This window comes from Xenopus tropicalis, chromosome 4 (genome assembly GCF_000004195.4).
Source record: "Xenopus tropicalis strain Nigerian chromosome 4, UCB_Xtro_10.0, whole genome shotgun sequence".
Taxonomy (NCBI): domain Eukaryota; kingdom Metazoa; phylum Chordata; class Amphibia; order Anura; family Pipidae; genus Xenopus; species Xenopus tropicalis.
This window is the reverse complement of record NC_030680.2, coordinates 76,860,531-76,875,454: the sequence shown is the minus strand read 5'-3', so window position 1 is coordinate 76,875,454 and position 14,924 is coordinate 76,860,531. Positions and strand designations below refer to the sequence as shown.

The following is a 14,924-nucleotide window of genomic DNA, read 5'->3' as shown; positions in this document are numbered from 1 at the left end:
TGGAGAATGCAGGCTAAAGGCAGGCAGAGGACAGTCAACTACATTTTTTTTTTTTTTAAATCTCAACATAGTCAGCCAGATCAGCAGGGGCTAGGCGTAGGCAGCTGTTCCCAACCATATTATTACATTAAAAATCATGAAAAGGTTGCATTTTTAATTGATGTATATTGCAAAGCTAATTGAAATTATGTTTACTTTTTAAAAAGCTAAAGCTGTGTTCGGGTAGCATTCCCCTTTAACCCTCTGTGGCTACTGCATGTTGATGTTTTATATGGGAAGGCAAACAGAGTAAATATCACTTCCTGGATGCATAAACATGTTAAACTATCACAGTGGTTACATGGAATATGCCTTAACAGGTTGCTTTACTCTTTGTAAAAATATTTTCGTTACCTAAAAAATATGTGAGTAAATTAGCCCTGTACAAAATAGTTTCTATAATAAGTTATGGTTGTCTTTAACATACTTTGAGAAGAAAGTATATCATAATTAGGTGACTTCAGACATCTGAAAAACAGAGGTCTAGTTAAGTTTTATGGTGCAGCTTTCACACAGAAAACCTATCACCACATTGTTTACCTTTAATGTAGCCCAAGGGTAGGCAACTTGCAGTACAGCAGATGTTCTCTGAACTGTTATCATCTTTATAATAAAGTATGGTGTTTTACTGAATTATAGACTTACAGAGGTACTATAATCAATATTGCTGCATTGGTCACCTGTTTACTAGATCATAGCATATAACTAGTTAGCTGTTTCAAAAGAAAGATCTGATTGCTAGGCATTACTAGACTTGGGTAGGTTTTGCATCTTTTATTACCGCACCTGAGAAGAGTAGCATAGAATATGCTGTTTGATCCTCTACAAAGAGCTGGGTGTGCAAATACACCACCTATCAAAACTGCCATTATCAACTTTTTACCAGATTTATACTTGGTTCTCTAATGATGCAATATCATGTTGTATTTGATTTGGGGTTCCAAGCATTGCAGAGGAAATGTAAGTAAATTTAAATAAAAATAAAGTGGGGGTATAAAGCAATTTGACAAGTAGGCAGAAATCAGGTATAGAATCTATTATAGAAAAACCTTGTTTCCAGAAAGCTCTGAAATAAAGAAATGCAATTCTTATTTTATGACTGGTTTCATTTTACTCTGTAATGATAAAACAGTGCCTGGGCCATACTTACCATATACATAAAGCCAGAAGCAAATCTAGGGAAAGGGCTACCTGAATCCCCAAAATCGGTACATGTGCAGAACAAAAGGTCCCTCTGCACATGCACCAAGCTAGGGCTGAATGGGTGGGCTTGAGGTCTGGTGCCAACCTAAATACAGCCCTGAACACATCCCATACCAGTACTTGTATTTTTCCTATAACAACACATTAGTTAAACAGTCCATGTATGTTAGTAAACAGTTCATTCCTAAAAATCTTTCAAACATATTTTTCTAAAACAGCCAAAATTATAGAAGAACATACAAACAATGGCATGGATAGGTAGAATACTGTATTAAACAGACACACACTGAAAAAGAACATTTTACATGTACACATATACAATGCCCTGGAAAAGTATGCTCTCTTGTTACCAAATAACAAATCCTACACGGGGAGGACTACAGGCCCAGATTTGTGGGCAGGCCACAAAGGCCCGGACCTAGGGCTGTCCCACCTGTCCAGTCCCCAGTGCAGCCAATCAGTAAGGGAGGTGGGCTTGAGAGGTGTGGGAAATGCAAGTGTAGGGGGAGCAATCACGCAGGGGTACAAGCGTGGGGGGCAGTGTGGGCAAGCGGCCTAGGGGCATACCACTTTAAAATCTGGCCCTAGAGGCCTATTTATCAAAATTTATATTTGGGAAATTTTGGGAGTTTTTTTTTTACAACAAATGAACTCACAAATTAAAAAAAAAAAAGAATGTTGACTTAATCTATTAAAAAAATCCAAATATAAAAAGCATGAACGAATAAAAATGCAGAACAAATATGAAGGAAGTTTTTAAATGGGGAAGATTTGTATTCGAGTTTTCCACGTGATAAATAACGAAAAAAATTTGTGTTTTAAAGTATTTATTTAAATACACAATTTTTAGCACTAAAAAGTTTGATTCAGAGAAACAAAAAAAAAACCACATTAATAATCGGCCCCTGAAACACTGTTCACTTTTATATTTTTATTTTAATTGTCCTTAGTTTATGTTATAAAAAAATCTTTAGAAAAACTTTAAACTTTAAAATCTTGCAGAGACACCTACTGCAGCTTTAAGTCTTTTGGGGTAATTATGTATCAGCTTTGCACACTGTTCCTTGTCTGGACAAGAAAGAGCTTTCTGCTTTAAGGGAATCTGATATAATTACTTTCACAGACATAACCATAGTCACAGATAAAAGACAAAACCCCTGAAAATCAATTAGCACTTCTCAAAACTTGCCAAGCGACTTTACTACTACTCAGAGTTTTTATATGATGAGCTGGCAGTTAGACAATCATGTGTGTTTCTTTTAACTTTTCCAGTTTAAACGTTTAATGTATCAAGTCTAAAGCTCCAAGTCATTTATAAAGTATAGTATGTGTTAATTGAAAACAAAGGATGTGGGAAACCCTAAAGACATTTCAGAAGAGAAGCCAACATCTCAAGGGCCTGAGTTTAACATTTTAAATTCTAGATGGTGGGCTAATGCTAAGAACACTATGTTATTCTTCATTCTGGATGTCTCCAAACAGGTTTATTCAAGAACACATCATTAATGATTCCCATAAATAATACTTTCAAATAACACATATGAGTAGAAAATATCACCTTTAAACCTTCTGAGCCTGGTTCACCAGCATATCCTTTACGGCCTGGCCTTCCCTATAATTAAAAATGGAGAAGATTTAGTTATGTAAAATGTATGATTAACATACCTCAATCATTATCCTGCTTCTAAAATAAAATAAGTTTAAATATATATATATAGTTTTACATTTATATTTACATTTTGACTAATATCCCAAAAAAAACTTTCCAATATATATTCAGTAAAAATGTTTTTGTAGTGATGAGTAAAATAATTTGCCAGGCATGGATTTGAAGTGAAATTCTGCTTTTCACCATCTGCTAATTTTTTTTCACAGGCTGTTGCAGTAATCTCCTAATAGGAGCATCGACCTGAGAAAAAAAAATAAGCAATCTTTTCCACTGGGGGTGCCTAACATTTTGGCACCCCCAGCAATATAGACTTTACATGTCCTTTAAAACTATGTTCTATATGCTATAAGGATTAGGAGGACTGTATAGTTGTTGCTTTGGTGTCTCAGATGTAAATGTAGTTGTCCAAACCTATAGGAAAACCTACATTTACAGAGGTAATTGTCAGTAAAGGTCTGCTTTATTTCTGGGCAAGATGCAGATAACAATGGCATAATGTGAATCCATTCTTTGTGCTTTCATTTTCCAGTTTGCCCCTATTAGATTCCCATCTTGCACCTATATGCTAAAGTCATTGTATCACAAAAAAAGAGATGCGCGAATTAGGTAGGCTTATACTTACCATCTACCTATGCAGGGTCGGGCTGGGGGTGCAGTGCCCACTGGCGCTTCTGCCTCAGGGGCCTTTGCACCCCCCAATGGCCCCCACCACCTTCACACCCTCCCTTCCCGCAGGGGCCCCCAACACCCACCAACCCCCTCCCTCAAGCGTGCCTAAATGTAACTCACCTGTGGCACGGCGGGGGAGTGAAGCGGAAGGTCTGAGCTGCCGGGGCCCATCAGATTTTTCCGGTGCCCAGTCCGACGCTATACCTATGTCATATGTTAAGTACAGGGCTGCCTTTTGCTCAAAAGCTCTGCACTCTGCAATCTGTGCAGGATTTTGAATCAGGCATTAGGTGCAAAGTACAGCTAGTGCTCTGTGCATGGGTACTAAGGGGTAACATTTTGCCCGCTATAGTACGCTTCCATAAGATTTCAAGGTACGATAGCAGATGGCCTTACATTTTAATTCAGCAAGACAATGTATTCCTTTTATTTTGTTCTTTGTACCGGTTATGTATTCTGTGTGAAAAGCATAAAATTGCAACTACAAATACTATTAGCACAGTGTTCTAGTACCCAAGTACACATGAATGTAGTGTGAGTTCACTCACCCTTGGTCCAGGTCCACCTTGAGGTCCAACTGGCCCTTCTTCCCCCTGCAAATAAATTAAAATATTTAAAAATGTACAGTTTTCACTGATTTAAATTAAACTTAACTAAAAATAGATCAATATGTGATTTCTACATATTTCTAGTCTTTTTCTGCAGTGTATGAGAATACCTTCATCTGGCATAAGAGAAAAACAACACCTTTGAGAACATCACTAACATACTCATTGTCACTGACAATTCAGCAAAAAAAAAAATATATTTTTGAAATTAAAAAGGATAATACCCCTGTAAATGTGAATCAATTTGGGACAAAACTAAAAGCAGCCACCAGGAACTAGGAGGAGATATTCCATTAATATTCTGGGACAGGGTTAATATCATAGTGATGATATACCTTTTCAAGTTTCTTTATGTCCTCTCAAATGTTCCGATCATAATCCCTAAAAAGAAATTTACCCAAATTAAAATTCTATCCTATTTTCTCTGGGTTCATCTGGTCCCAAGAACTACTTCTTGTTGTCCCAAATCTCTACCTTTCACAATAACTAGAATGTTTTAAAGGGGATGTCCACCTTTTGGTTCACAAGTCTTCAGCAAGTCCTTATTGCAAAAATAAGAATTTTGACAATAGGGCTCATTAACAAAATAGCTGTTTCTTTTAAATCCTATAATAATGATAGTGCTTACCCGATCTTGGGTCCTATGCTGTGTCAGTGAAGAAGGTGGTCTCTGATTGTCATTTTTGCAGAGAGAAAACAACTTGAATATAAAGCTTAAAAAACAAACTAGAGGTTTTTGCCAAAAAGTCCCTATTGTCACAATGCTTGCTGAAGACTTGTGGACCAAAATATTGGTTCATAATATGGTCTCTCAGTCCAGTGCCTCCTATTTGGAATAAGCTATTGAGGCAATCAGCTCACATGCTCCACAGATGTATCCCCATTTATTCCAGTTTTTAGAAAACCTACATATGAGATATGTTTTAGGAGGAGGTGAGAGAATCATACAAATTCTCAAAATTAAATGTGACAATGATTCTTTAAAATAAAGATCAATGTTCTATAACAAACTCAAAGGGGCTGATTTACTAACCCACGAATCCGACCCGAATTTGAAAAGTTCCGACTTGAAAACGAATATTTTGCGACTTTTTCGTATGTTTTGCGATTTTTTCGGATTCTGTACGAATTTTTCGGATCCAATACGATTTTTGCGTAAAAACGCGAGTTTTTCGTATCCATTACGAAAGTTGCGTAAAAAGTTGCGCATTTTGCGTAGCGTTAAAACTTACGCGAAAAGTTGCGCATTTTTCGTAGCGTTAAAACTTAACGCTACGAAAAATGCGCAACTTTTCGCGTAAGTTTTAACGCTACGCAAAATGCGCAACTTTTTACGCAACTTTTTACGCAACTTTCGTAATGGATAGGAAAACTCGCGTTTTTACGCAAAAATCGTATTGGATCCGAAAAATTCGTAAAGAATCCGAAAAACATACGAAAAAATCGCAAAGTACCGATCATTACGAAAAAAACGCAATCGGACTCCATTCGACCCGTTCGTGGGTAAGTAAATCAGCCCCAAAGACTACAGGAGATAATTATGTGAGGAATCAGGATGTTAAGAATTATCACTCCTAGTAAATGGATGGAAGAATTAAACTTACATTAGAGGGGATCATAGACACATAGGGGATTTCATCTTTTCCCATTAAAACAATCAGCGTACTAGAGGCCACCCTTTTAGACTAGAGGAATGGAACTTTCACTGGAAAGCGTAGATGGTTTTCATGGCAAGGTTAGTGAGGTTGTGGAATGCCCTTCCGAGTGATGTTGTGATGGCAGATTATGTTAATGCCTTTAAGAGGGGCTTGATTTCATGAACAAGCATAGTATCCAAGGCTATTGTGATACAGGTACTAAAATCTATACTTACAGGTATGGGACCTGTTATCCAGAATGTTTAGTACAGATAAGGGATCTTTCCCTTATTTGGATCACCATACCTTAAGTCTACTAAAATTTCATTTAAACATTAAATAGGATTGTTTTGCCTCCAATAAGGATTAATAAGGGATCAGTTGGGATCAAGTATAAGGTTCTGTTTTATTATTAAAGAAAAAATGAAACCTGTTTTAAAATCTTGGATTATTTGATTAAATTGGAGTTTATGGAAGATCACGTTCCCATAATTCGGAGCTTACTGGATAATGGGTTTCCAGAAAATGGATCCCATACCTGAAGTATCGATGTTGGTATATACAGTTTATGAGTATGAGTGTATAGATAGGTTGGTATGGGTCTATGTGTGCACTGGGCTTCACTGCGAAGTGTTGAACTTGATGGACTTTGGTCATTTTTCATCCCAACTGGGCAGCAAAATGGAAAATGAGGTTCAATGTTGAAAAGTGCAAAGTTATGAACTTTGGTAGAAATCATTTAAATGCATTACACACTAAATTGAAGTGTGTTGGGAAAACATTAATAAAATTGGATCTAGGGATTTTAGTAGATCACAAGTTGTCTAATTCCAGGCAGTCCAATAAGAAATTTAGCCAGCACAACAAGTGTGATGCAAGCAGGGCTTAGCCCCTGCGTGTTTAATTCCAGGCAGTGTCATTCTGTAGTTACCAAACACATAAACATACAGAGCAATGGGGACCTCTCCCCACTGCTCCGTATGTAAGTTTATATTAAGGTGCAAATGCGCATGCGAGCTTGCGTTTTGGGAGGGGGGTTGCATGCACATTCGTGGGAAGGGGGGGGGTGTGCAAATGACAAATTCGGCACTGCTGGTAAGGCCTCACCTTGAGTATGCATTGCAGTTTTGGGCTCCAGTCCTTAAGAAGGATATTAATAAGCTGGAAGAATATAAATGAACTGGCCACCCAGTTTCATTTGGAGCAGCATAAGTGGTTTTTCACTGTGAGAGCAGTGATGCCCTTCCAATATTGTGTCAGATTCTGTGAATGCCTGTGGTGGTTTGGATAATTTCTTGAACAGGAATAATATTTAAAGCTATTGTGATACTAAAATCTACAATTAGGGGCACATTCATTAAAGTATGATTGAATCCGAATACAAAAAAAATCGTAGTTTTCGTACTGTGCATATTAATTGCGACTTTTTCATACCTTGCGACAATTTGCGCGATAATTGATGTTGGTATTTACAGTTGATCCACGGTATGTGAGTGTATAGATAGGTCAAGATAGGTTTATGTGTGTGATGGGGTTCACTTGGAAGGGTTGAACTTGATGGTCTTTTTTCCACTCAACTTAACTATGTAACTATCTTAGTTAAAACGCACGCATTAACATTAGGGGCTTCAATAACTATTTTTGAAAGTAATATACAGTATACACCATACAGTGCTAGTGCATTAGCATCAATAATTCTATTTCTTTAAAACATACATTAAGTCCAAGCACTTAATGACAAACATTATAATAAGCCTAAGCCTATTTTCAACAGCAGCATGCCAAAAGCTGCTCTGCTATTCTAAATATGTTAAAAAAAGGTGTCAAACTATTCCAAACACAAATTCTCTTTTGAATCCTTGAAGGTCTGTCTCCTGGTTGTATTGCAGGATAACATTCTTATGTGTACCTATGTACCTACAATGCCAGGAAGATTACGCTATGCTTTACTAGGCTTAGATCATCCACGCAACACAAATCGATTATGTCTTGCCAGTGCAAGAATTATTTTAATTTTTTTTTTAATGTCCAAACAACTTTGTTACTCTAAAGCAGTGATCCCCAACCAATGGCTCATCAACCCCTTGAATATTGCTCCCAGTGGAATAAAGGTGCTTATTTTTTAATTCCTGGCTTAGAGGCAAGTTTTGATTGCATAAACACTAGATGTAATGACAAACAGAGCTTTGTGTAGCCTGTCAGTCCATATAGGGGCTACCAAATAGCCAATCACAGCCCTTATTTGGCACCCCCATGAACAGTTTTCATGCTTGATTTGGCTCACAGGTAAAGAAGGTTGGGGATCCCCGTTTAAAAGCAAAGACTAAAATATACATCTAAAACCACCTATCTCACGTCTACTTCTCTCACTGCTCCACATTAGTGCCAAAAGTCTACATTTTTGTTGTACAGTTGCTGGAACTGGAATTTTAACAGCTATCTGGTTTTTTGGCTTAATAACTTCAATACCAACCAGGAGGCAGTTAGAAAGTCAAAATGAATAGTACATGGCCTTAATAGAAATATAAGCAATACAAAAATAAGAAAACTTTTTTTTTATTTCAGTATATATTAAGAAGAGCTGACATTATCCAGTGATTTTATCTATTTATTATAATGTCTAGTTTAAGGCACTCTATGCATTGTTTTTTTTTAAAAAAAATATTATTTGTTTATTGTTACACCAAACCAATGACTACTCAACTTTTATCATGAGGAAAAACAACCTTCATCACTGACCTTTATATATTAAAAATAATTCATACATGCTATTGTTTCATTTTGTAATATTTTAAACAAAAGACACATATTTATATACAACAATTTACCAATACATAAAATATATATATTTAAAATCACAGGAAACAGGAAAAGTAGACATCAAAATTTTTTAGTTTTTAAGCTGCTGTAAATATTAAATATATTTTGATTAAGGAATATCATAGCATCCAAATACATATTCGGAATGAAAAATATCTATTTAATCAGAAGTAATTATTTTTATGAAACAGAGTTTACATTCGTACCTCTATACCCTTCGGGCCTTGTGGTCCTGGAGGTCCTCTTTCACCAAGCACACCCTTAAAATAAAAATAAATATTAACAGAAATATTGCCAATACTTTCCACAAAACACGATGTCAGTTATTTTCTTTTTTTGATCCAGGGTTTCTCCTTGCTTCTATCGAAATGTTTTTCTTTCTGCTGATTTTTCTGTGTCTGGGCCCTCCATGTTTTACTACCATAGTGCTCTGTCTTATCCCTAACGTCACTTGTCCGTCTGTTATGTTTTAAAGGAGAACTAAAGTTTAACTAAAGAAGTAGGCTAGAAATATTGTACATGATGTTTTGGGCTCCTGTACCAGGCCAAGGCAACCACAGCCCTTTAGCAGGGAAGATGTGCCCCCAAATATGCCCCCAGTAGCCCCCCACCTTCTTTTCTGCTCATTCCCTGCACATATGCTCTGTGCTGCTGTCAGTTTATATACAAAATATAAATGTCATGATATATGGTAGATTGGTACTTAATTCAGATTCACATTTCATGGCAGCTCTGAAACCAGTGAAATTAACATGAGAATTTAACAATCATCCCTGTAAAGTCAGCTTATATTACAGGCAAACCTCATTTCTTGCTTGAACACACTGAGCATGTGGGTATCAAAGACACTTTCCAAGATGGGGAGCTCCTGTGACAATTGTGAAGGCCTGGACCATTGCTGCTATTGAGATGCTGAAACTTTAGTATAACTTCAGTATATAAAATATGGCATTTTAAGCCATATTAGTTTTTAGAGTTTATTTCTCCTTTAAAGGAACAGTAACATCAAAAAATGAAAGTGTTTTAAAGTAATTAAAATATAATGTGCTGTTGCTCTGCAAAAAAATGGTGTTTTTGCTACAGAAAAGCTACTATATAAATAAGCTGCTGTGTAGCCATGGGGGCAGCCATTCAAGCTGGAAAAAAGGAGAAAAGGCACAGGTTACGTAGCAGATAACTAGTAGATAAGCCCCATATAATGGGGGTTTATCTGTTATCTGCTTAGTAACCTGTGCCTTTTCTCCTTTGAATGGCTGCCCCCATGGCTACACAGCAGCTTATTTATATAAACTATAGTAGTCTTTCTGAGGCAAACACACCAGTTGTAGCAATGCAGGGCAACAGTACATTATATTGTAATTACTTTTATACACTTTCATTTTTTGGTGTTACTGTTCCTTTAAGACACAAGGGACTGGGGTTATAGTCAGTGGCCAGTCAGAAGTTGCCTAACACATTGGTTGAAAAGGGATTTATATTTGTTTCCTATACAGATAGCCACTCAATATATGCTAAACATGGGCACCTTATAATAGATAAGGAGATATGGTACAGTAAGAATCTCCCAGGCACCCTAGGTATTTCTTTTAACTAAGTACATTACATATTTAGCGTTCTGTGTCAGTCACTGTTAAATCATCTGCATACTCCCACCCTAATTATTCATGGAAATTATTTAAAAATCACAGAAATCATCTTAAATAGTTTAATACATACCAACTATTGAAATACATTGCCACCTTTCATTGGAATAAACCATAACCAGAAACTTCAAAAGCTATATTGCTATAATTCTGCAGATGAACTAGGCAAAGGGCATTCACATCATACACGCATTTAAAATTTATAACTCACTGTAATTGCAGGATAGAAGACAATTCTATTATTATTATTTCTCAATAATTATTTACCTTTGGCCCTTCTGGCCCATTTAACCCTGGCATGCCAATGTCTCCTGGAAAACCCTGAAATATACAATCAAAAGAAGAATAGAAAATGTAAGTGCTTGTATAAAAAATAATATGTTGTTAGAGTAAAACCATAAAAAAAAACACATTTCATTTTTTGTACACTGACACTTATATGGCTGTGGATTTCTACTGTTATAATCTAACAGACTGATTTGCTTTTTAACCAACAAAAAACAGTGCATTTCAGTTGGCTTCCCATCAATGACACTGGATGGCTGGCAATTTGTAGATTCTGGCAAATGCCTGGGGGACTGCTGAAACTTCCACAGAAGTCACTATTTATTGGGCATGTGGGGAAGGGGGTTGTTGTTTGGGCCTCTTTGTACTTAAAATGCTGGCGCCTATTTTGAATCCCAGTCCGAACCCATTGGCAATCATACCACCAAAGACCATCAGCAGTGAGTAATATCTGGGGCCAAAGAAAAATGAGCAGGCAATATTTCATGTAGTCAGATGTAAAGTAAAAGCTTGTGTGCAATGAAAGCACAAAGGGCTGTTCAAATGACTTGTTGTGTTAATAAATATTACAATACACTGTAGTGATGAGGGCACAAAGTAAAAATTAGAAATAAAGATATGCAAAATATTTAAAGTAAAAATTACAGCAATCAAGCCAAAAGCAACATATCTGGTGTGAAAAATAAAACAATGTGCTGGAGAATGTGCTGCATAAACCAATCAAAGTTATTACTGGTACTGTAATCTATGTTTATGTATACACATAAAACATATGGTGATCTATAATCCACATTAATAGCATCTGGTGTACTTGTGAGCATGTCTCAGAGAAAAAAAAAAGAGCTATATTATACAAAGCAAAGAACAACAGTCTAAACAAAGAATGTATTATCTGCCAGACTGATGACTCTTTTGTATAATTACTGTGCTTGAAAATGTCCACAAGCTTCTATATAAAGGAGATAAAGGATTGATAAACTAAGCTGGCTATGTATATTGAGTGACAGGATGTGTCAGCAGAGGTCATTGGCTATCATTGCTAATGAAAAAGGAAAAAAGTTAGTTGCCAAAACAAATTCAAACAAGGCAATGGATTACTCTAGCCTAGCGTATTCACATATCCCAAAAATGCTAGTTTTAACTAACTTATACTGTGCATAGTAAGAACATGTCTAGATTGAAAAGGCTTGTTTACTTTTTGAACAAGCATTAAATATACTAATAGAATCAATACAAATAAAATACCCCTTAGTTACCAGTTTACAATCATTTATTAAAAACTTATAATATTGACCATTTGGAATAAGGCACATGGAGTGTATAATTAGCACATGTTGTTTTCAGGCATATGCAAATACTTTTCATTCTAATGTCAGTAATAGCTTTAAGGAAGCACTAAAGGTTGGCATAATGCCAAACTGCAGAAAGCACTTTTGCTATTTACTAACATTTTTTAAAATAAGCCCTTTATTCTCTGGCAGTTCCTGTTTTGTTCTGTGGGTTGCTGAAGGACCAGTGTCCAAAGGATTACTTCCCCTCTTGAGGCCTTTCTAGTCGGAAACCTACTACAAAGGGAACCAACCCCCACACTGCTTCTGTGTGCCATATTACCTGCAATGAGATACATCAAAATATAGCTAAAATTAAGTACAGGTATAGGATCTATTATCCTTATCCAGGATTTTCCAGACAAGGGATCTATCAAAAATTAAAAGCACCATATGTTTAGTCTACTAAAATCAATGAAACTTTAAATGCAGCATAGTTAGGATCTACTAGTGATGTACGGGTCGAGGTTTTCTCACCCAACCCTGACCTGACCACTCTCAACCCTAAACCTACCCGATCTGGCTTCTCCCCTCTATTTATAGACCCATGCTCACTCCGCCCCACAATGACATTACAAAAGGGGTGGGGCACACACCTATAAATACAAAAGCCGAAAGAGGTAGCCGGCACTGTATGGTTGTGGGTGGGGAGGGCAAACGGAAGATCTCAACCCGAACCCACCCGCAACCCACAAGTGATGTGCCAAGGTCGGCCTAAACCCACCGACCCACGGGAGATGGCTTTTCCATAATTTAAAACTTTCTGGATAATGGGTTTCAAGATAAGGGAGCCCATACCTTTACAATGGGGAAGAGGGTGTATCAGGTTTTAAAACAAGGAACTGGTATTAGGGATGTTGCCCTATCTTTGCCAAGCTCAGCACAGTTTACTGACAACTGTGCCAACTTAGTCTATGACAGAAAAAGCATACTCAGTTGAGTTGGCGGACCGATTTTGTACTGTATTTTTCTGTGCTGAGAACAAGAATATCTGCAGAGCATTCCACTGCTGACTTTTCTTAAGGCCTGTGTGACTGTGTGTGCTACAAGTCTTAATTTCCAATAAGAACTTCCAAATAAGAATCTGAGCATATGCTATGAAAGGATGGGCTAGATGTGAAAGTTCAGTTATCATAGTGAAATGTATCATTTGACAAGGTTTAGGTTTAAACCTAAATGCCCTGTCATTAAAGGGAAACTCCACCCAAACATAATTTAAGCATTTTGAAAAGTAAACATCAATTCAAGCCACTTTGCAATATACATAAATTAAAAAATATGCAGCCTTTTCATGATTTTTAATGTAATAAACTGGTTTGGAACAGCTACCTAAGCCTAGAATCCTGTTCTTATCCTGATCTGGCTGACTACTTTGAGACTCCAAAAAAAAAAAGTAACAGTAGTCAACTAGCCTTAGCCTGTCTTCACCCAGCATCCTCCAAATCCCACAATTTCCTGCACGCATGATGTCAATAGGAAAAGGAACACCACAGTACAATGTATTGTGGGTTATGTAGTTCCTGCAAGTTGTCACAATTTGTAACATCAGTGTTTTAGTTCCTCCTCCCCTAACAGAATTTTAAATGATGCAGAAAGAGAAAAACTGTTTTATAGCTGGATTTCAGCAGCATATACAAATGGTATTTATTCATACTTTTTGAAGAAACAGATTATAGTGACAGGTATATCAGTGGTTTTTCTGGGTTGTGTGGGGTCTCTTTAACAAATTTTTGTTCAGAAACCAGAGTTCCCCTTTAAACAAAGCAGCAAATAAAAAAACCATAAGGACAAATTAGCAATATAACAAAAAGCAGATACTGGGCCAATTTGGTAAAAATTGCTACAAATTATGTGCCAATGTGGCACTTTTGTGGTCAGATATATGACTCTCTGGTGCTTTTTAGAAACACATAAATTAGAATATTGTTCCTAACTGCAACAACTGTAACTGTATAGGATGTATACTTTATTTACTGGCTGATCTCTTACAGAAATGATTGCCTCTAATATCAATCAATTTACTTTGTACAGCATTCATCTAGTAAGACTTTTAACAGTAACATCTCAAAATGAAATTGTTTTAAAAGAATGGCAACATAATGTACTGTTGCCCTGCAGTGTTAAAACACAGAAACATTACTATTGTTTATATAAACAAGCTGCTGTGTAGCGGTGGGGAGGCCATCAAGCACAGGATACACATTAGATAACTGATAAGCTGTGCAAAATCCCATTTTGAGTGTAGTGCTGCATAACCTGTGCCTTTGTTCCTTTTTTGGATTCAAATGGCTGCCCCCATTACTACACAGCAGTTTGTTACAGTAAAGTTTCTAAAGTAAATGCACTAGTAAATGTACTAGTGCAGGGCAACAGTACATTATTTTAATTACTTTAATACAGTTTCTTTTTTGGTGTTTCTGTTCCAGAAACATATACCGATAACAGCATTAGGATGAATAAGGAAAATCTTTGAAGAGAAAACAAAGCCCTTACAGAATATTCACAATTTGCAACAAAAAATGTTCTGCTAAATAAAATAAAATGTACAAGGGAAAAATAAAAAGATTTTTCCAGGGATATTTTGTCACAATTATCAAAATTACATTGTATGTAAAATACACTAAGATAATATTAACAGTACAAAGATATAAGCAGACATTCAAGCAAAATATAGACATGGATAATAGTTATACTAAGCCAGAGGTCCTCAAACTACGGCCCCCTGCGGCTATTTACCCGGCCCGCTGCCTCCTCCCTTGCTAGTACTTGTTTCGGCATAGGTGGATTTTCATTAAAATAAATAAATGAATAAAAATCCTCTGAGCGATGTTGTGCCTATTTACATGTGCTTGATGGGGTGGGGGGTGCTGCAATTTAGTGCATCTGCATTAATATTTTCATAACATGGCACAGTTTTCTAACAGCCTGACATCAATTCAATTTTGTTACAACATTACCTCAGGGCCAGGGGGACCAGGTAATCCCTGTAGTCCTTGATCTCCAATTTTTCCCTAGAAAATATA

At 36.6% G+C, this 14,924-nt stretch overlaps 1 protein-coding gene across 3 annotated transcripts in view; it reads right to left on the bottom strand.

The window, feature by feature from the left end:
* col24a1 (collagen, type XXIV, alpha 1) overlaps positions 1-14,924 on the bottom strand; it is a 168,455-nt gene that overhangs the window by 60,179 nt on the left and 93,352 nt on the right. For all 3 annotated transcript variants that reach the window (XR_001924334.2, XM_012961425.3, NM_001374790.1), the window contains 5 exon segments: positions 14,859-14,912; positions 10,556-10,609; positions 8,852-8,905; positions 4,129-4,173; positions 2,801-2,854 (listed from right to left, as the gene is read on the bottom strand). Coding sequence is in view for 2 of the 3 variants with exons in the window: in XM_012961425.3 (XP_012816879.2) it covers positions 2,801-2,854; positions 4,129-4,173; positions 8,852-8,905; positions 10,556-10,609; positions 14,859-14,912 (261 nt within the window). In the remaining variant the exon portion in view is untranslated.